Genomic DNA, 23,645 nt, shown 5'->3' with positions numbered 1-23,645 from the left:
AAAAATCTAAAAATTTAAAAATAGAAACTTGAAAAATCCCAAAACTTAAACAGAGAAATTGAAAAATTGAAAAATCGAAAAATTAAAAAATCGATTAATGGAGAAATTGAGAAAAGGAATAATCCAAAAATTTAGAAATGGCAAAAATTGAAAAATCGAAAAATCTAAAAACGAGAAAGCAAAAAATCAAATGACTGAGAAATTTTGAATCAACAAAAAAAGTGAAAAATCTAAAATTTAAGAATTTGAAAAACTGAAAATTTAAAAAATCGAGCAATCAAAACATCAACAAATCGAAAAATCAAAAAACTGAAAAATCCAAAAATGTAAGATTTAAAAAGTCAAAATTTTGAAAAATTGAATAAGTAAAAAATAAAAAAAACAGGAAGTCGAAAATTCTAAAAATTTAAAAATCGAAATACATATTGAAAAATTTCAAAATTGAAAAATCTCAAAACTTAAACATTGAAAAATTGAGAAATCAAGACATCGGAAAGATGAAAAATCGAAAAATTAAAAAATTGATTAATCGGGAAATTGAGAAATCGAAAAATTCAAGTTTAGAATGCCAAAAATTGAAAAATTGAAAAATCCAAAAATTTAAATAATAAATCCCAAAACTAAAACGTTGATAAATCGAAAAATATAAAAATCGCAAAATAGAAACATCAAAAAATCGAGAATTCGAAAAATTGAAAAGTTTTTTTGTGATATCACAATATTTTATTTTTTCATTACGTTTAATTTTTTCAATTTTTCCATTTTTTAATATTTCGGTTTCATAATATTTTGTTTTTGCAATTTTAATTTTTTGAATTTTCAGTTCCTGCACTTCAGAATTTTTCAATTTTTCGTTTCTTCAGTTCCTTGGTTTGTAGTTTTTCAATTTTGCAATTTTTCGGTACTACATTTTTTTATTTTTATTTCTCTCAATTTTTAGTTTTTCTGTTTTTGAAATTTTCAAGGTCTTGATTTTTATTTTTCAATTACCCCATTTTTTAATTTTCGTTTTCTCGATTTTATATCGCAATTTTTCGTTTTTCTTTTGTTCAATTCTTCAAATTTGCATTCTTTGATGTTTCAATTCGTCGATTCTTAAATTTTTCGTCTCTGATTTTCGTTTCGGTTTTTCATTTTCTTTATTTTTACAATTTTTTGAGTTTTCGATGTTCGGATTTTATAAAGTTTTGTTTTTTCAATTTTAAAATTGAAAACTCGCGACATTTTAAATTGAAACATTGCAAAATTTAACAGTGGAAGAAACAAAAAAAAAATAAAAATTGAAAAATTTCCAAATCGAAAAATAGGTGAAATGAAAAATTCAAAAAATTAAAATTGAAAAAACCAACATATAAATTCTAAACACTAAAAAATCGAATATTTGAGAAAACAAAGAAAATAAACGGAAACGAAAAATTGCAAAATGATAAATTGAAAAATAGAAAAGTCGTAAGTTTGAAGGAACAAAAAATCCAAATCGAAAAATGAAAGAAATCGAAATTGAAAAGACCGAACTTAGATAAAATTGGAAACTCGCATGATCGAAAAACTGAGAAATAAAAAAATGGAAATCGAAAAATCGAAAAAACGCGAAATCGGAACATCTGAAGGTCGATAAGTCGAGAAGTCGAAAAATCGAAAAATTGAGATATTGAAATAGCTAAAGATCGAAAAATGGGATAATTCAAAATTAAAAAACCCGATAAATCGAAAACTGAAAAATCGAAAACGAGAAAGCAAAAAATCGAAAGATTGGGAAATCGAAACAACAAAATCTAAAATTTAAAATTTCGAAAAATTGAAAAATCGAAAAATCTAAAATTTCAAAAACTGATAATTTAAAAATCGAGCAATCAAAACATCAACAAATCGAAAATCTAAAAATTTAAAAATCAAAATACATAAGATTTAAAAAGTCGCAATATTTTGAAAAATCGAATAAGAAAAAAATCAGAAAGACGAAAAGTCGAAAAATCGAAACATTTAAAAGTCGGAAGTATTTAAAAAAGTCCCAAAATTGAAATAGAAGATAATTATAATAATTTTTGGGATGAATTACTAAATTTCTGGTTACTTTGTTTAAAATGCATGTATTTGTACTATAGTTGTTATTCAACGTCATATAATAGTCCGAGATTTTAGAGATCTTTGTGTGATTATCTAGTGCAATTCATGAATCTTTAAAATCTTACAAAATGCAAACATTTCCATACACAAACAAAGTGTCTTTCACATTGAAATTTATCAGCAATTTTTTTTAAACCCGGTATTTGTTCAAAAATTTTCTTCATCCTGTTCACAAATAAAAACACAATTGGTTTTTTTAATACGCAAATATATTCTCATAACATAGCAATATTTCGTAAAACACTAGAATGTTTATTCTATTTGAATGCCTATTGTTAAACATATTTAAAGAAATATTTATCGTACTAAGAAAACATGCCCTCTATATTTTTCCATTACCTAAGTTTATTAAACCATCAGCTGTTGTAATAAATTCTTTGGCAATAAAACTGGATGATATTGTTTCAACGCACATATGTTGCTTGAAAAAACACAATGAAAAAAACACAGTTTTTGCTTCAGTTCCTTGCAACGTTTAGTGGTAAGTGCATCACTGTCGAAAATAATATCAATCTGTGGATATTTTTTACATATTTCAGCTTTGCTAAGCATTTTATCATCCGGAATCCATGAAGCCTGGACTTCCGTTTATATTCCAAAACTCCTCAATGGCACCGACAGCATACGGGTTAGCAGCAGCGAGGGCTCCTACATAACTGTATCTTTAGGAATAGGAGGTTTGATAGGATGTGTGGTGGCATATTTCATTTCTGACAACTTCGGAAGGAAAAAAACTATACTTGTGACTTGTATTCCCTTTTTCGTTTCGTCAATTTTATTAGCCTACGCTAAATCCGTACCAATATTTTGTTTATCTCGTTTAATATCTGGAATAGCATCAGGAATGGCATTTGCTGTTATACCCCATTATCTGGGAGAAATTGCCGATCCAGAAATACGAGGAACGTTGGGGACAATGGTACCAATATTCAACCTTATCGGTTTTTTATTTATTAATACCGTGGGATACTATGTAAGTATTACAACGTCGTCTTTGATTACTTCCGTTATACCTTTTATTCTATTGCTATCGTTTGTGTGGATGCCTGAAAGTCCTTACTATTTGATCATGATTGGTCAGTCTGACGCTGCTGAAAAATCTCTAAGACAACTAAAAGGAAAGAAAGACGTTTCGCAAGAATTAAATGACTTAAACGACACAGTTTTAACACAAATGAAACGAAAAGGGAAATTAAGTGAATTGTTTACAAAAAAATCCAACCAAAGGGCCTTGTTCATGGTATTTATTTTACTCAACGGAAAACAGTGGACAGGTATCGGACCTATAGACGCCTATGCTCAGCTTATTTTTCAACAGATGTTTGAAACATTATCACCGTTATTAATAACGCTTGTTTATTACCTCACGAGGTTTGGAATGGTTATCGTTAGTTCCTTTTTAGTAGATAAAGTTGGAAGACGGCCTGTTCTTATTATTTCCTTCATAGGGTCTGCCATAACCTTGTTTCTTCTTGCTCTATTTTTATATATTAAATCTAACACATCTATAGACACTACTAATTATGGTTTTCTTCCAATAATCTTCTTAGAAGGTTTTGCGATTTTCTACAGTTTTCTAACTTCTGTACCGTTGTCCATACTTGGAGAATTATTCCCAATGAATGTTAAATCTTTTGCGTCAATTTTTTACGAAGTCTATCTTTACGGTATCACATTAATTGTAATCAAATGTTTTCAAGTATTGTCAGACAATTTTGGTATGGAATCATCTTTTTTTATTTTTGCTATGTCGTGTCTGATTCACTTAGTGCTTGTGTATAAATATGTTATTGAAACTAAAGGGCGGTCTTTAGAAGAAATTCAGAAATATCTGCATTCAGCATAGAAAATTTCCATCGACAAATTAATGTAAATGTTATAAATAGCGACTAAAGTACAAATCAGTGGACCAAAGCGGATTTTTAAAGAATCCTGATAAAGTGATAAATCATAAAGTAAACTCACCTTTGTACTTGCATAAAATAATATCTAAATTGTACTTATCTAATTTCGTCAACATTGTTACATTATTTTAAATTTATCTTATCAGAATGGACCATTTTTGTATTACATTAATTAATTCAACTTCGAGTGTTGTAATTCGTCACTTCAGCACACATATTAGAAAAAGTCTTGTATTTTCATCAGATGACACTTTGTAAAGTATACTCCTCGTGGACATTATATTTAATGTTTAATTTAATCTATAATTTTATTTTTTAAGTATTAAAAAATTCGAAAAATAAATAAGTAAGATTAAATAACTATGATCTTTTTTTACTGTTTCCTTTATTATAACCAAGACTATTCACTCGATACTGTCACAATTATTGATCTGTAAATAAATAAAAAAAGTGTTATCTTATCTTATCATTCCCGATTGTGCATATGCTTGGGGTTAATACCTGTACCAGATTTTTTACAACTTGTTTTTACTATTGAAATTATTAAATTCATTCTTTAGTTTTATGTACAGAAACACCATGTACATACATAAGGAAATAGTAGTATTAATTTATTATTTGCCTTACAGGCTTAATAAGATTCCCAGTAGGGGTACAAATTAACTTAATCTAATAAATAAAATAAAATAAAATAAATATTCGAGTTTTATATAATAATGATTGGTCTATTCTTTCTGCTTGCCCACCCCTTGCCTTAATTCCCTTATCTTCCGTACTTATTTCATACAGTCCAGTCCTCTTCTATCCGCGTTTAGCACTTCTTCCCTACTTTCCTCCGATTCTCTCAATCCTTCACATCCTTCCAGCATAGGCTCTATTGTTTCTCCCTCTCTCCAACATATCCTACAACTTCTGTCAGTTTCATCCATCCAAATATTATTCTCTTTCTCCCTTTTTGTTTCTTCTCTCACTATATACCCCGGCGTATATTTTTCCAATCCCAATGTCCATTTTAAGTATTTGTCTTGTACTCTCTCTATTTCTTCATATTCCCTCCATCCTCAAATTTCAGCTGCGTACATAAATACAATTTTGATCAAACTATCAAACATCATCAGTCTTTCTTCTCCGTTCCTTGTTTATATGTCTCCATACTTTTTCTTCTGTTTTCAGGGACTTCATTGTCTTCTGTTCTTCTTCTCGGTTTTCTCTTTTTCTTTCCTCCAATTTTCTCCTCTCTTGCTTTTAAGTACTCTTCTTTCTCTCCCTTGTTATTTTTTCATTTTCTTCAACTCACTACATTCGCCATTCCATCCATTATTCCTCCCTTGCCATATGTATATTTTTCTTTTTTCCGTAGCTTCTACAATTAAGTTGATCAGTTCTGTTATCATAGCTTCTATATCTTCTTTCACTTCGAATTTCTTTTTTTCTAGTCTACTTCTGTATCTTTGAATTCCCTCTTCATCCCACATTTTTTTTTCTATTTTTTTTGTTTCGTTTCTTCTCTCTTGTTTCTAGTGGCATGTGGTCTGATTCTACTCTTTCCCCCATTTTGAAACTCTCTATTTCTTCACACGTCTCTTCGTTGACAATCCCATAGTCTATAATTGATTCTCCCCTAGCCCCTCCATTCTCCTTCATCTCCAGCCTTGTTTCCATTCAAAATTTCCCATCCCATTTCTTCTATTATCTCCCACAATATTTTCCCTTCTTTGTTATTTGCTTTGTCTTTTGATCTTCTTTTCTCTGCTTTTTCGTTATCTATTATTCTTGTCTCCTTATCGCCCAGTCTTGCGTTAAAATCCCCTCCTATAAGTATTTTTTCATCTCCTTTTTCTTTTGTTTCTTTTTCTATGTGTATCTTGGTTTCCTACACTTTCTTGCTATAAACGGTTATTATTTCCCACTGGTTGTTATCCAGCTGTATTACTTTCTTCATTAGTCCGTTTTTATTATTACTTTGCTTTTTCAATTCTTGCATTTATTTTCGAATTTATTTATTTATTTTTCTCCTTAGGAATAAACTGAATATTTATAAGTCCACTTCCTGTTTGTTTTTCTATCGAATTACCATTCTCTAGAGTTATAATTTATCCATTTTTAAATGCATATGGCCTGTATTAAATTCGGTAAACACATTTCGGCAATTATTTTCATTTAAGTGTTCCATTTTCACACAAAATATTAAACTTATAACTGGAATTAGCGATAACAATTTTTGATAAATCGTCGCCTGGGACCATGTTTGATCCACAAACCGAAGGGCGCTCAGACCAATGTCGACTCTAAGCGTTCAGAATTGAACAAAAGAAATTGAAAAGTTCCCAAAACTGGTGATGTTGAATTTTTCAACATTATCAGAAATTTATTGAGAAATCGAAAACTTGAAAAATCGAGAAATCTATAAATTGAAAAGTCGAAAAATTTTAAAAATCAAAAAACCAACATGTCAAAATTTATTAAACTTGAAAAATTCAAATATCGAAAAGTTGTAAAATTTAGAAGTCTGAACATGAAGATATAAAAAAAAAATTAAAACCGAGAAATTGAATAATTGGATAAATGGAAAATCGAAAATTTAAAAATTCCGAAAATTGAAAAATTGAGATATAGAAGAACTGAAAACTCGAAAAACCTAAAATTTTAAAAACTGAAAAGTTAAAAAATCGAAAAGTTGAAAAATTGAGAAATCGAAGTATAAAACAGTCGAAAAATTGAAAAATCGAAAGTTTAAAAAACGAAAAGTTGAAAATCCAAATAGTAAAAAGTCGAGAAATCTAAATATCCAGAATTAGAAAAATCAAAAAGAAATACTAAAAATGAGTAGAAAAACTGAAAAATCACAAAATTGAACAAAATATTCTAAAATTAGGAAGTTAAAGAATTGAAAGATTGAGAAACCAAAAAGTCAAAAAGTAAATTCGAAGAATCGCAAATTTAAAAAATCGAAAAATTGAAAAATCAAAAACTTGAAAAATCAAGAACCTAAAAAATTAAAAATCTGAGAAATCGAAAAATTGAACTGAAAAACTGAAAGATCTAAAAAGTAGATTAATTGAGAAATCGGAAATCTGAAAATTCTGAAACGTCAAAATTTGAAAAATTTTAAAATATTGAAGAACTGAAAAATCGAAAAATCGAAAAATATAAAATTTAAAACACTGAAAAATTAAAAAATCAACAAATCGAGAAATCGAAACTCGAAAATTAAAAAAAATGGAAAAATGGTTGAAAAAACGAATAATGCAAAAATCGAAAAACCGATAAATCGAAAAATCGAAACATCGAAAAATTCAAAAACTGAGACATCGAGAAATCGAGGGGTCGAAAAGTGGAGAAGTCGAAAAATCGAAAAATTGAGAAACCGAAATAGGCTAAATTCGAAAAATCGAAAAATTGAGCTATCAAAACATCGAAACATCCGGATTTCGATAAATCGAGATCGCAAAAAATTGACAAATCGAAAATTTAAAAATTCGGAAATTAAAAAAATAAAATATACAAGAACTGCAAAATCGAGGAATCGAAAAATCTAGAACTTTAAAAATGAAAAATTAAAATATCGAAAAGTTGATAAACTGAGAAATCGAAATATAAAACAGTCGAAAAATTGAAAAATCTAAAGTTTGAAAACGAAAAAATAAAAAATCGAAAAATTCAGAAGTCGAAAATCAAAAATTCGAAGAAACGAAATATTGAAAAATCCCAAAACTGAGAGAAATATTAAAAATTGAGAAATAAAATTGGAAAATTGAGACAGAAATATGTAATGTCTGTCCGTCTGTCTGTCTGTCCGTCTGTCCGTTTGTCTGCCGTCCCGGATTTTTATTAGACAGATAATCTCCGAAAGTACTGCACCGATTGTTGTGAAATTTTGTAGTTATATTAGGAATATCATGTATTTAGATGGTTAAACGCTAACCAAAATTTGTCTAATCATCCCCACCACTAATGTGATGACGTCACTTCAAAATTGTACATAGTAAACGTATACAGGGTGACTCAAAAAAATTAATAAATGCGCAAAATTTATTTTACTGATTTACTCAGGAACTACAAAACCGAATGCTTTGAAATCTTGAAGATGTTTTAAAATTACCATAAGCATGGTAAATTTTTTATCAAAATGTATTTGCTCTTCCCCCCTAAAAAATTGATGACGTCACTCCAAAATTTTGCTGAATAAATCCTATCTAAAATGTACAAAATATGATGAGTCTGTACTTGTGATTTATTATTCCATTAATATTTTTTAGATTTTCTTAAGAGGTGGCTCAAAAAAATTAATGAAGTCAATTTATTTTATTGGTTACATTAAAGGCAACACTTATTATTAGTATTACATTGGACCAACCCAATTTGGTAGACACAAAATTTTTTAAAGTAAAAACTCGGTTGAAACATAAGGGTAACACGCTTATTTACATCTACTTTAACATTACAGACATGCATTTGTTTTGTGCGCTGGCTAGGTTCCGCGAATGTGGAATAGACATGTTTATAATCAACCAATTGTGAATTCCACCGTCAAAAATTAAAATAAAACCCAATGTTTTATATAATAAGCGAAAGTCAAAGCAATAAAACCGATGGTCGTTTTGTTTACAGTTTCTCTGTTTGACTCTCACGTATGCTATGTTACGCTTGTCATCTTAAATTAAGAATGCTTATACACACACGATTTTCAGTTCCCTCTCATATTACACACCGGCGCCGTATACGTGAGTAAATTGTTTCGTTATTTTATTGATTATAAGAAATCAATATTCAAAACGACCCAATTCATTTTCCCGAAAATTTGGGAATACAATAATTTTATTCTTAGTATTACACTACATCTATCCCAACTGATATACGTGTCCTTGCAAAAATGTTGATGACGTCATCACATTTTTTTTTTAAATTCCCACTACAAAAATGTAATGAGAAAAAAAAACACAATAGGCATGCAGTCGTCAAATTTCCGACAGCGAGGGAAGTACTGTCTAAACTCTTTAGACCAATTTTTTCCAAACGTTTTGGGTAAAAATTCAACACGGAGTTCTAAACTACATGTATAGAACTATGTTATTTTATACAATTAAAAACCCGTTTACTGGATACAATTTTGAAGTGACGTACGGGAGACCCATTTCTTCGTAGTCTAGGGTCACGAAAGGTCAAGAAAACGTAAAGGTAGAGAGTCGGTTGACGGACTCGATTACAATACTTACAATGCTTACGCTCAGCATTCAGGAAGGAAAAATATATAAGTAAATTCTATAAATTATGTTGAAAACTACAAAACAATTTTTTTTCAAATTTTTATAAAGTATCTCTTCAGTAATACAATATAATAATCGAGTACGAAAAAAATAGTCTCCCATTTAAGTCTGTCTGTTCGCCTGTCTGTCTGTCTGTTTGGCGTCTGTATCAATCCGAAACAACTGTACCGATTGTTGTCAAATTTTGTATATGTTAGGAGTATCATGTGGACGATAAATAAAACGGTAACCAAAATTTGGCTAATCATTCCCACCAACAATTTGATGACATTATTTCAAAGAATGTTTTTTTAAAATGATTTAAATGTTATGCAGTAATATACGCCTATGGTTGTGTTGTACAAATCCGCTTTGAGGGATGTAAACCCTTGTAGACTTGTTATTTAGGAGAACGCCGAATTGCACACCTGCACGTTCGATGCCAAACTTTCTCTTTTTTCTCTGGCTTGTAGACTGGACTCAAACATTTAAGGCTTTTATGGCTTCACACCAATTTGACTCCCATTATAATTCAATAGGCCGGATGTCTTAAACCCGCTCCCCGATACCTACCGGAAAAGACCTTTTCTGGTAAAAGCACAGGGCAGGACTGAGTTTTGCATTTACCGACAACTGCGCCTTTCGATTTTTTTTATTTTAGGTAAAAACAAAGTAACTTTGACTCAATCATTTTTTATTACAGCAAATTAGTTAGAATTTTGACATAGACAACTGTTTACTTATTAACTACTACTGCTTATTTATTGATCGAAATAGTCACTGTCATCATCACCCGACTCTTCTAAATTAATAATTAACGGTTTTATCAACCGTGACCTGTACTGGTCCTCTTCTTTTATGGAATGTCGTACACAATTGGCCCACGTTTCGGCAGTTATTTTGGAAGCTTCTTCCCTAATTATGTCAATTGTTGCACTACTAAATTTTGGTGAGGTATTAGGTATTATTCTTTCTTATATTATTTTTCATTTGCGACCAGATTAGTTCGATGGGGTTAAATATACAATGGTACGGCGGAAGTCTACTCAATCACCCTAAATCCACGATCTCGCGCCATAGCATCTATTTTATATTGTTTCTCAAATTTTCGAGTGTGTAACAATTCTAATAATTGTGCCTTTGTGTAATTGTCTTTAAAGTATAAATTTGAATTTGAATTTGAATTATTTGAATTAACTTTATTGGTGTATAGGACATAAAACATGTTTTACACAAGTCACGAATACTATTATAAACTTAGATACAGTACATTATAGTTCACTGGTGCAAATTTGCAAGAGATTATCAAAGTAACTGGTCATTCTACACCAAACTCGTTGAAACCATACTTAAAACTCAACGAACAGCATCATACCAAAATCATCAATCAAATTCGGAACAATCAAAATGTTTCGTCGTCATCAGTGCCATCAACTTTTCCCCTTCAACAGCAGGAACCTCTTAATACAAATAATATTTATTATAATAACTGTATTTTTCATTTTCATAATAATTAAAGTTAATTTAGTGTAAAAGTAATTAGTATACTGTCAATTCAATATATAATCGTAACGAATATCACTCGAGCATTAGAAAATAATCTCAATACTAACCTTTTAACTCGACAATAATCAGAAACACCACTCGACCTTCGGTCTCGTGGTTTTTCAGATTATTAGTCTCGTTAATCGGTTAATATTTTCGATTATTTTCTATGCTCTTGTGATATTATAACTGATAATAACTTAGTGGACCAGTTTTCTATGATTGCAATCGTACTTATTAAAGATTTTATGTTTTTTGCTTTCAGTATATCAATAATATTTTCAAATGTGCAGAATAATGATTAAATAATTAAGGTACGGAAAAAACGTTAAAAACAAAATTACTCTTAGCCCGGTCCTTCGCGTCTCGGCCGTCCCTGGCACGTGGCATGGTTTACATTTACTAAGTTTTATGAAAGGTCGGCTGTAAAGTACTTTAAACGTCAACGCCATAAACGCCTTAAATGTTTGAGTCCAGTCTACTATCTATGTTTATGACGGCATAACAAAATTTTTATTGATCGAATTCAGAACAAGTCACCCCATTTTATCTGTTTACGTGAGAATACGTATGTCTGTATTTAATAAGAATTACTCCTATAATAATAATATTCAGAACATTTTGTTCGACTGTGGCTTTGTTGGACTCGTACTTCAAGCGCGAAGGGAGTTTTGTGGAAATATTCGAGCAGTTTTTTTTAATTTTGATAATATGTACTTATTTGATACGTACGACTATGTAATAATTGCATTGTATGGACAATCTGAATATATGGTAGTGTTTTTCTCCTTTTATACCAGTAAAGTACAGATGTTATCCGTAAACACACCCTAATTGTTGTAAAAATTGGAAGTTATTTATGTTAATTATGTATCAAACACACCAAGCGCTAAACTTTCATTCATGCCTTAATTCCTTGCATTATAAACAAATATCGTAATAACCGTATCTAGTACAATGGCCGTTCATTTTTTTATTTAAATAAAGTATGAATTTAAACGCATACACCAGGCATCCTCTAAAAATTGGGATTTATTGGCATGTTGTCAACATGTGCTTATCATAACAATAATGAAAGAAAAGCTGAAATTTGGCTAAAATTGAACAAAAACCTTTCACCAGTCCACCGTTCTTCGGGAGTGGGCTATTTTGCTTTAACGTAATCGCACTGGTCACGAGGCTGATGAGTTGGTGTTCGTCCAGACTACTGTTAACGTAGTTCACAAGAAAAAAGAAGGGAGAGCCACTATCCACTATTACGTTTGTGGATGAAGTGAAGTGAGGGGCAAGACGGAGCAATTAGCCCCGCACATGTCCATAAGGTTGCCTCTCTTTCAATATCTATACTCACTGATCTTGTTTTGAATTTTTCTTTCCGTTTTCGTCAAATCATCATTTATGTAAATTGACGACCCTTTTAAGTTCTTCTTGCTTTTCATTACATTTATTTTTTCTTCTTTATTTTCGAATTCCACTACATAAACTTTTTCTGCAATTTTGTACGCGCTTTTAGCTTTACTCTCTACTTTGGCTTTCTCTTCTAAAGATTTTGTCACCTTTTCAGTTATCTGCTTCTGCTCTCCCCTTCCTATTTCCAATCCCATCATCACTACTTTGTTTCTTCTCGTTTCTCTCTCCATTCGGTCTAGGTAACTTTCTACTTCACCTACTGTCTTTCCCATTTCTTCCGTAGCTCTCTTCCATTCTTCATGCCTATCTCTAGTTTCTTGATTTGGCTCCTGCAGTTGATCTCTTGCTTGCTTTAATTCTTCTCTTATTGTTTTAAGCTCCTCTTTAAGCTGTGTATTCCATTCCTTCAATAATTGTCTATTACTTTCTCTCATCATCTCTGATTTGTGTCGCAAGTTCGCTGATCATCTTCTTGACCTCCTCCATCTCTATATCTCCTTGATTTTTCTTCTTTATCGATTGCAGAGGTGATCTTACTGTTATTCTGCTTCTTTGGAAGACCTGCTCGTTCTCTTCGGACGTTATTCTCCTATCCTATTTATCGCTTCGCTGTTATCGTTTCACTTAAAAATGGCTCCGCGCTTTTTGCACTGCTACTCGTAATTGTACTTACTACTATTTTAGTGAATTATTGCCACTAATGCTTGTTTACTTTTAATTCAGATTTAATATTGCCTGTATTGTCACTGGTGTGAATTTTTCGCACACGAACTAGTACGGTTTGTCGGCTCAATTGGGAATCCTACATAAGGAAATATATACTCACCATTATATCTACTACAATTCAGAATAGAGCACTTCGTTTTGAAACACTATTTTCTAGTTTGCAAAAATAACCACTTAAAAAAATATTATATTTTAATAGGTAATTAAATTACATAAAACCTAAGTATTTACAAGTACTTCTAATCAACTAGGACTATATATAGACTCCCAAAACTGCATTCGATCCTGTTCTGGATTGCTGTCCACTTTTAACTCCGACCCTATATCTAAAAAGTGATTGTCTTCTTTATTCACCGGTTTCCATTGAACATTATTTAAAAGAGGGTCAGGGTTTCCAGGTGTCGGTTCACCGGTTTTGGCAAAATTAGTCCATAGTTTAACAAACCTTCGAACCGAGGTCTCCTCTAAACTACCTGGTTCAAGAGTTTGACTAAGAAATGAAGGAAACAAATATCCTAAATCATCTGCGTGGCACACCCCAGTTGGTGAATTGCTCGGCAAAGATTTTGAGAGCGTCAAGAAGCATTTCTTCCCTGATTTGTAAGACAAAAAGTAACACAGGAAGAGAAGAGGCAACGACTTTGTTGTGCAAACATTTTTGTAATAATTTAGTGACGTATCAAGTGACATTCTGTAGAAATATATAGGCGCTGTACTGTGCAGTTTTTGATATTGAATGCTTCTGTATATTCCGTGCAGAAATTGTGTGTCCGTCTTTAACTGAAAACAAGTGTTAGTTTATTTAAATTTAATGAAGTATGATACTTACCAAATGTGTGTTGTCCATATTCTTTTCGGACGGTTTTTCCTCCCCAAAATAAAACTTCTGAATTTTACTAGCCACTTCTTTTGATTTTTGAGAGCCTTTTTCAAGTTTCAAATCATGAGGAACTTCAGTTTCGAAATCACTTATCAACTTAACTCCTGGCAAAATTTTCCTTACTGCTTCAAAAAATATCCCTTCCTTTGACGTGTATCCTATTATTAAAGGAACGTGGCTGAATTTGCCTGACTTTAGTATATCTAGAGGCTCCTCAGTCAGAAATGCTCCTTCCCCAGGTTTTTCCACAACTGGCCCGAATGGTCGTACGAGGTCTGCAGTAAATAGCTGAAACGTCATGATTATCAGAACTACATCAGTATTTTATAGTTGTTACGTACATCTAGACTTTTATGTTGGGCTTTAACAAGTTTAGATTCGGATTGATTTCTCAAATAATCTAAAATTTTCTTTTCCTCTTTCTCTTTATATCCTAAGCTGTTGGCAATTATTTTTCCATTATTACATCCACTAGCCCAGAGGCTCAATGCGCTGCCACTCTGAATAATGGCTTTATGAAAAAGGCCTTTTGATAAAGGTGACAAGTATAAATAATGTACTGACGCTGCACCAGCACTTTCTCCAAATATTGTAACGTTGTTTGGATCGCCGTTAAAGTGTTTGATGTTTCTTTGAACCCACTTTAGAGCCAAAATCATATCTTTGAGTCCGGCGTTACCCGGAACTCCCAACGACGGATCTTCGAGACTGAGAAATCCTAAAATTTATCTCTAATTAATTAATTAATACCACTGATATGATATTGTAAGTAAACAAAATTTTATTAAATCCGTTTTAAGACAATAATTGTCGAATAAGCGATAAGATAATTAATATCATGTGTTGCATAATATCCTGGTAATATTGTAATTACGCACGACACTGCTTATCATTTTTAATCTGTTATTTTAAAAATGCCGTGAGGACGTCACAAATTGACACCAATTAACTCTGATGACGCAACGAAACATACCCAAGACTCCTAAACGATAATTGATGCATACCAATACAATGTCTTCTGTCATTAAGTAATCTGGGCCAAAAAGTTCACTTTTGTTTGATCCATATAAGTATGCCCCACCATGGATCCATACCATTACCGGTTTAGGGGAACTGGCATTTTCCTGAGGTAACTAAGAAAAATTTTTTAGTATTGTCCGGTCACATTAGTTTAGCAAAACTTACTTCTTTGGTATAAACGTTTAAATTCAAACAGTTGTCTTCGGCACCAATTAAATATGTGAAAAACATGTGTTTTGATGGACACTCGGGTCCCTCTTCAGTGGCATCTCGCACGTCATTCCAGGGTTCCACTGGTATTGGTGCCTAAAAATGTATTTAATTTATAATTTAACATAGGTTGGGTTGAACACGGTGGAATAATTATACACATTGTTAATATATAAAAAAAATAATGCATTTTTCCAAAAACAGGTAGCAAATCTAATACTAGAGTTGAATTTTTGGTTGCCTACCACACCGAAAAAGTTTACGAAAGTTAAATTAGAAATTGCAGAAATTTTAGACTTCATAAAACTCCAAGTAATTCCCAAAGTGTTCAAAATTTCCGTAAGCTCTAAAGGGTCTAAAGACTCTAAGGACTCTAAGGGGTCAAAAGCTAAAATTGCTTCGAATTCTTGAAAGATTCTAAAGGTTCTAGAGAAATTCCAAAAGGCCAAAGATTCTAAAACTTGTGAAAATCGCGTGAACAGTTAAAATACCAAAGATTGTAAAAATTCCAAAGACTTTAAAGAAAACAAAAATCATAAAAACCTAAAAAGATCGGAAAATGCTTTCTTTAATTTTTATAAATCCTAAAAGCACTGAAGGCCTTGAACACCCTAATTATTATCTTACAAATCTTGGAGACTGTCAAGATTCCAGAGATTCCACAATTTTCAAACATTTAGACTCTTGAGATCTATAAATTTTAGTGTGGAAGAAATGTGGTAGACCTAGAAATCTTGAAAATATTGGAAAACATTGAATTCCAAAATTCTGGTATAACTGGAGCCTGATAATTTTAGAAATTTTGGAAAATCTGAAAAATTAGGCTAATTTGGAAAATCTGAACGCTCTGGAAATTTTGAAAATTTTGCAAATTACGAAAATTCCCAAAAATTAAAAGAAAAGAAAAAATATTGAATCTCAAAATTTCATGAAAAATTCTAAAAATCTTAAAGTTTTCATACACTGGAATCTGCGAATTGTAATTTTTCGGTTTTTCTGTTTGTCAATTCTTAATTTTTGAATTTTTCGATTTTTTATGTCCTCAATTTTCCAAATTCTTGCTTTTATTTTTCATTGTTTCAATTTTTCATTGACTCTTTCGGTTTTATAATCCTTCAGAGTTCCAATCTTCAATTTTTCAATTTATCGATTTTCTGATTTTTCATTTTCTTTAAATTCAATATTTCGTTTTTAGATTTTGATTTCTCTCAATCTTTGATTGATGATTAAAAGTTGAATAACTAAAAAATCGGAAAAATATGATAAAATCGAGAAACTGCTATCGAACAAACCAACAATTTTAAAAATTACAGTTATTACATATTTAAAATGAAAGCAAGAAAATGAAATTAAAAACTGAATGAACGAAAAATTGAAAAATCGAGAAACTGAAAAACGTAAAATTGAAAAAACGAAAAAATAAAAAATCCAAAAGTGGGAAAATTGAAAACTTGAAAATCTCAAAATTGCACACCGAAAAATTGAAAAAACCAAGAACTGATAAATTTCGCATTGAAAAAATAAAAATTATGACAAAATCAGAATGTTGAAAAACCGAAAAAATTGAGAAGCTAAAACATCGAAACGAAAAATTACAAAGCAAAAATTTGAAGAAATGAAAAATTATAAAAGCGAAATATTGAAAAATGAAAAATGAATCCTCAAAAAGTTTTAAATCAAAAACGAAATTTTAAATCAAAAACTAAAAGTCTAAGAATTGAAGAAACAAAAAAAATGAAAAAACAGAAGATTTTAAAAATTAAAATTCAAAAAACAACAATTTATAAAATCGGAACATTCAAAAAATCAACTAATTGTTTTTTCCATTATTCAATTTTTCAATGTTTCGATATTACAATTTATTTTTCGTTTTTTCATGTCTTTGTTTCCTTAATTTCTTCTTAAGTTCCTGTATCTAATATTTTCAGTTTTTAGAATTTTTAATTTTCATTTTTTCCATTTTGTATATCAATTTCTTCTTTTTCCTTTCAGTTATATTTCAATGACTCTTTCGATTTAATAATCCTTCAGAGTTCCAATCTTCAATTTTTCAGTTTATGGATTTTCCAATTCCAATTCCTCGATTTTCCAATTTTGCAATTTTACAATTTTTGGATTTCGCAATTATCTGATTTTTCGTTTTCTTTAAATTCAATATTTCGTTTTTCGATTTCAATCTTGATTCTTCTATCGAAAAATTAAAAGTTGAACAACTAAAAAATCGGAAAAACTGCTATCGAAGAACTGACGAAACCAAAAATTAAAAAATTACAATTATTACATATTTAAAATGAAAACAAGAAAATGAAATTAAAAATTGAATGAACGAAAAATTGAAAAGTCGAGAAATTGAAAAATCTAAAATTGAAAAAACGAAAAAATAAAAAATCCAAGAGTGGGAAAATCGAAAACTTGAAAATCTCAAAATTGCACACCGAAAAATTGAAAAATCCAAAAACTGATAAATTTCACATTGAAAAAAGAAAATTATGATGAAATCAGAACGTTGAAAAACCGAATATTTGAAAAAATTGAGAAGCTAAAACACCGAAACGAACAATTACAAAGCAAAAATTTGAAGAAATGAAAAATTATAAAAGCGAAAAATTGAAAAATGAAAAATGAATCCTCAAGAAGTTTTAATCAAAGACAAAATTTTAAATCAAAAACGAAAAATCTAAGAATTGAAGAAACACAAAAAATGAAAAAACAGAAGATTCTAAAAATTAAAATTCAAAAAACAAAAATTTATAAAATCGGAACATTAAAAAAATCAACTAATTGTTTTTTCCACTATTCATTTTTTCAATGTTCCGATATTACAATTTATTTTTCGTTTTTTTCATGTCTTTGTTTCCTTAATTTCTTCTTAAGTTCCTGTATCTAATATTTTCAGTTTCTACAATTTTTAATTTTCATTTTTTCCATTTTGTATAGCAATTTCTTCTTTTTCCTTTCAGTTATATTTCAATGACTCTTTCGATTTAATAATCCTTCAGAGTTCCATCTTCAATTTTCCAATTTCAATTCCTCGATTTTCCAATTTTGCAATTTTACAATTTTTGGATTTCGCAATTATCTGATTTTTCGTTTTCTTTAAATTCAATATTTCGTTTTTCGATTTCAATCTTGATTCTTCTATCGAAAAATTAAAAGTTGAATAACTAAAAAATTGGAAAAACTGCTATCGAAGAACTGACGAAACCAAAAATTAAAAAAAAATACAATTATTACATATTTAAAATGAAAACAAAAAAATGAAATTAGAAATTGAATGAACGAAAAATTGAAAAATCGAGAAATTGAAAGATCTAAAATTGAAAAAACGAAAAAATAAAAAATCCAAAAGTGGGAAAATCGTAACTTGAAAATCTCAAAATTGCACACCGAAAAATTGAAAAATCCAAAAACTGATAAATTTCACATTGAAAAAAGAAAATTATGATGAAATCAGAACGTTGAAAAACCGAATATTTGAAAAAATTGTCAAGCTAAAACACCGAAACGAAAAATTATAAAGCAAAAATTTGAAGAAATGAAAAATTATAAAAGCAAAAATTGAAAAATGAAAAATCAATCCTCAAGAAGTTTAACATCAAAAACGAAATTTTAAATCAAAAACGAAAAATCCAAGAATTGAAGAAACAAAAAAAAAATGAAAAAACAGAAGAATTTAAAAATTAAAATTCAAAAAACCAAAATTTACAATATCGGAACATTCGAAAAATTAACTACGTAATTGTTTTTTCAATTATTCAATTTTTCAATGTTCCGATATTACAATTTTTCATTTTTCGTTTTTTCAAGTTTTTGTTCCTTAATGTCTTCCTTTTCTGTATAAAATTTTTCAGTTTTCAGATTTTTTAATTTTCATTTTTTCGATTTTACTTATATCACAATTTTTTTCGTTTTTTCATTTCCACTATTTTTTCAATGTTTCCTTCAATTTTATTTTTTTTCGTTTATTCAAGTTTTCAAATTTTCAATCTTTGATTTTTTTCTGGGTTTCCCAATTTTTCAATTTTACATTTTCTGAATTTCTCATTTATCCGATTTTCCGTTTCTTCAATTCTTGAAGTTCTTCTTTTCCAGTTTTTATATTGTTTCGTATTTTTCATTTTTGATTTTTAGTTTTACAATTTTTACATTTGTTTGATTCGAGAAGTTGAAAATCGGAAAATTAAAAGTCGAAAAACTAAAATATCGGAAAAAATTGTAAATCCAAAGAACGGAAGAAACGAAAAATCGAAACATCAAAAAAATAAAAATCGAGAAACTTCCAAATCGAGAAAAATGAAAGTGTCGAAAAATTGGAAAACACATAAACAGTAAAATCGAAAAATTATAGAATCCTCACAATTGTAAATTCGGAAAACTGAAAAAACGAAAAATTAAAAAATCCAAAAGCTGTAAAATCGAAAAATTGCAAAGCGAAAATTTTAACAAATTGAAAAGTTTCACACACACTAAAAAAAAGACAAATTACAATAAAATCAAAACACTGAAAACCTATTTTTTATTTTGTTTTTGGATTTTTCAATTTTTTTAATTCGAGAAGTAGAAAAATCGAAAAATTCAAGTATCGAAAAACCAAAAAGTCGGAAAAAACTGGAAAATCGCGTAAATTTTATAGCAAATAGTATGTAATAAAAAAAATTATGATTAGCGCTTTTTTCTATTTTTTTCACATTCTAGAATATTAGCCCCGCCCACCCACCCTGTCTCCTTTTCAGTGATTGAGTTTATCCGATCTGAATGAAATTAATGATCTTATACTGAACAAAAATAAAATTAGTCGTTAGAATGGGAAGAGGGCGGGTGGGCGGGGCTAGTACTTAGTAATATAAAACTGATTTTGGCCCTTTTGATATTTTCGCCCATTTTTCAACTATTTTCTAAAATTATTTCGCGTCTGGTCAACATATTTTGCACATTTTAGTGCAGTAATTCAAGATTTTCTGGCCGTAACTGTACACCTATCGCTTCAAATTGAATTATTGGTTGCCTAACTATCAGGCACAAGTGCTAGTAATAACAGTTAACCGAAGTAACTAGATTTTTTAGATCCCTACAGGGTGACTATGTTATGAACCAAGAAATTTGACAAATACACAAACAATTTTTTAATTTACACAGAATTGTCCTCAGTAGCTTAAATTAAACTAGTAAACATAGTAAGGCTAAAATGCGAATCACTGTTTATCACAACCACAAATGAAAAATGTGTGTAGCGGCTAGATATTTTAACTGTACAGATACTGATGAAAGGTGAACATGTTAACATCGAAGGGTAAAAATATATTTAATCCAAACTTAATTTTCATGCAAATATTTACATATATGACCTTAACACAAAACTCGAACCAAAACTTGGCGTAGTAGTCTTGAAAAACTTGAATTGTACTTTGATTGACACGTTAGTAAACAGAATTACTAACATAGAAGATGAATTTCTACCTATTAAATTTTAATACACATTAATGACACAGGGAGACCAGTTTTAATGGCATATATTTGTAAAACCAGAAAAATATTTGAATTACGTTTTAATTATTTGATGATTCTGCACTACTCAAGGTAAAAAGAAGCGTTTTTAATACTGTACCAAATATGTACAAGGTTATGGGTAATGACCGTCGTGAGTGTTTAATTATGTTAATAGGATGGTTCCGAACATATTTTTACATTTTTTTACAAAAATATTAGTGAATATTAATTATGTATTATACAAGACGATAAAGGAATCTAAGCGTGGAAAATGTTTTATTTTATTTTATTTTGTACCAGATTTTTAGTAAAACTTTAAAACTCGTCGAATGTGAGCGTACGAAAATTTTCAATTTGACTTTGTTTGTTTGGTTTCAATTTAGAACTTTAACAAACAACAGAATAAATAGTATATAAAAGACCTGTTTATCTACTAAAAATAAGGTCAAACAGCTTACTTTTAACAGCTGATACAAATTAAAACAATTAATTTTATTAAATTTTGACGTTTTAAACTGTCTTTATTAAATCCTTAGCAACCCTGTTTTTAATTAATACACTCGTACCTAGCTCTTAGATTTTTAATACATTCACAAAAAATAAAAAAAACAGCTTCGGGAACATTAGATTTTGTTTATTAAGATTTTCAGGCATTTTTTGGGAGTTTTAACAGAATAAAAATAGAAATTTCTGTGCTTTCCGTTTTTAGAAAAAATGTTCAAAATGTATTGTTGTTAAATTATGTCATAAAATTTTAAACTCTTGTTTGGTTTTATAATATACATATAGTTTAGTGCTAATTTTATTTAAATACACAAAAGAGAGAGTCAGTTTTCACTTGCAATTAAAGTACTAAGAACTTATTAATTACAAGGTACTTTAAATCTATCACGTTTTCTATTGTTGCTGTGCTAAGCTGTGTTTTCTGCTTGTCTACAGTCATTGTAACTCGATAACTTTATCACTTTTCAGATTTATTGTCATCGTTTGACACAGACAAGATAGACAGTATCCGCCTAATAAAAAATCCGGTTGCACGAAAAATAGTAAACAAACCTTGAAATCTGTTCCATTTTTAATCTTTTAATATACATTATTTAAATTTCATACACATTCTGGTCAAAGATTAGAACAAATGTTCAAGTTCGCGTTGACGTACTTTTACTTAATACCAGCAAGTTAGTACGCCAATGACAAAGGTTTAATGGACAATTTATGTAATTGTAGTACGCAACACTTAATCATCATTCATCACACTATTGTGCTCTCTTGTTATAATATTAACCTCAAAGTTCTAAATCCAAATAAACATAACGTTAATAATAATAATCTCATTAAGCATGCAGTTATAAAAATATAATTATTACAGTTTATTGTAGTTTCTGTCGAAATACAAAAAAAAGACAACTAAACTGATCAAATTAATCAGACTTATTAACTACAAACGATAACTCGTAAAAATTACTTACAAAATCACGTTTAGGTACAACTACAAACTTTCATTATAATAATTAATTTAAATAATAAACTGAAAGTAAATGTTTCCAAATTTATGTATCTACGAAAGTTTCAAGGATTGTAATCGAGTAGAATACTTTGAATAGATTTTTCGATTTTTTGTAAACAGGTTGCAAAAATCTAAAATCAGGAGGTTTTAGACACACAAAACAATAGTAATGCAATTTCACTTTAAGCAAGACTTGACAAAAAGTTCAAGCTCTTTGTTTCAGTATTGCATTTTATCCGTACCCTTATTATGCAAACAAATTGCACACTCAAAAAATAAACGTGAATTTGAAAAATAATTTTTGAAAATTTGTCGCATAAAAATTTTTGGTTCAAAATTTAAAAACCCTTTCTTTACGTAAGTTCAATACAGAGTACGCTTACCTTAAATCTGAGTTCTCCAACAGGAGGTTGGCCATAAGGAATTCCCAAAAAACTACAAAATGTGCCACCACAATAATTCTGAGAGATTTTTCCTTTTAATTTTCCTTCATCTATAGTCACAATAGGAGATGTCATTTTAGGCGTCTGCTGTACTAAACCGCTTTGGTTACACTGTAACACATAACTGTTATTCGCGATTCTTAACCGGTTAGTCGAAACAGCGTTGGGAGGAACCACGTGGAATCGGATGTGAACAACATTGGCTGACGATAGTTTACGTTATCTATTTATAAAACTCACTTGCACAGTGTGGTTTATTTTACTCATATTGGTAGTTCGTTGGAAGAAGCGGAATGTTGTACTGTGAAAATTTAATTTTTTGTAATATTTTGTCATATCATTGACTTTTAATGTGACTTTTGATTGAAGCTTGAAGCTTACTGAAACTTGATTTATGTTTAATTTCATTTTTTTAAATTTTGAATTATCTGAGTTTCACATACGCGTTTTGTGAAACAAAAAGTTATCAAAGTTTACATTGTAGGCCGAAAATTCAAATCACAATTTAAAATTTTGCGTCAAAACTTTATTATTAACTGGAATTGGCCAAAAATCATTAACGTTCTGTGTTATGATCTTACATGAAAATATTTATCAGTGACTAAACAAAACAAGAAGTTACAGTCCAACAAATCTCGATTCTTTGAAAAATTATACAAAATTTTTGTTTTCAAACTTCAGAACATTTTGTTCGATTGTAGCTTTATTAATTAATAATAATGCGATAAACTCATTCAAATCAAACTAATTTCTGTGTGACCGTTTTTCGATGTATGAACATAAACACTTGAAGTAAGTTTGTTATGTGCTGAGAGGCCGTTTTATCCCGTTAGTTATCTTCTTTAAATTTATTTTACATTGTCCGTCTTGAAAGTGCAAATTCCAAAGATTTACGCCGCGCATAAATTATAAAATGTATTGAAACTTTTACTGATCCATAGTACATAAATTGTTTTACACAAGTCAACACCCTGTATAAGTGTTTCTTGATATACAGCGTTAAGATTATTGTTTTTCACAATTCCCTTTCTAGACTGAAATCCTATATCGAAAACATGGTTCAATAAAAGGTAAAAATTGTTTATAATAAAAAAAGACTTTTAATTTTATTTTATTTAATAACTTAACAACACCTACATA

The 23,645-nt window shown here is 29.6% G+C and overlaps 2 protein-coding genes across 2 annotated transcripts; one reads left to right on the top strand and one right to left on the bottom strand.

The window, feature by feature from the left end:
• Nucleotides 1-2,494: 2,494 nt before the first annotated feature.
• Nucleotides 2,495-4,631, top strand: LOC135136350 (facilitated trehalose transporter Tret1-like). The gene is made up of 2 exons (XM_064065587.1): nucleotides 2,495-2,608; nucleotides 2,667-4,631. The coding sequence occupies exons 1-2, from the start codon at nucleotides 2,563-2,565 to the stop codon at nucleotides 3,971-3,973; spliced, it is 1,353 nt and encodes a 450-aa protein (XP_063921657.1). The 5' UTR covers nucleotides 2,495-2,562; the 3' UTR covers nucleotides 3,974-4,631.
• Nucleotides 4,632-13,132: 8,501 nt separating this feature from the next.
• LOC135136221 (esterase B1-like) lies at nucleotides 13,133-22,643 on the bottom strand. Its single transcript, XM_064065411.1, has 6 exons — nucleotides 22,446-22,643; nucleotides 15,024-15,164; nucleotides 14,812-14,971; nucleotides 14,180-14,556; nucleotides 13,788-14,126; nucleotides 13,133-13,738 (listed from the first exon to the last, which is right to left on the bottom strand). Exons 1-6 carry the CDS (start codon nucleotides 22,578-22,580, stop codon nucleotides 13,202-13,204), a joined length of 1,689 nt encoding a protein of 562 aa, XP_063921481.1. The 5' UTR covers nucleotides 22,581-22,643; the 3' UTR covers nucleotides 13,133-13,201.
• Nucleotides 22,644-23,645: the final 1,002 nt, after the last annotated feature.

Source organism: Zophobas morio, unplaced genomic scaffold (genome assembly GCF_036711695.1).
Source record: "Zophobas morio isolate AGI-343-1 ecotype UQ-CSIRO unplaced genomic scaffold, CSIRO_AGI_Zmor_V1 ptg000026l, whole genome shotgun sequence".
Classification (NCBI taxonomy): domain Eukaryota; kingdom Metazoa; phylum Arthropoda; class Insecta; order Coleoptera; family Tenebrionidae; genus Zophobas; species Zophobas morio.
The sequence above is the reverse complement of the archived record's forward strand: the minus strand, read 5'-3'. Positions and strand labels throughout refer to the sequence as shown.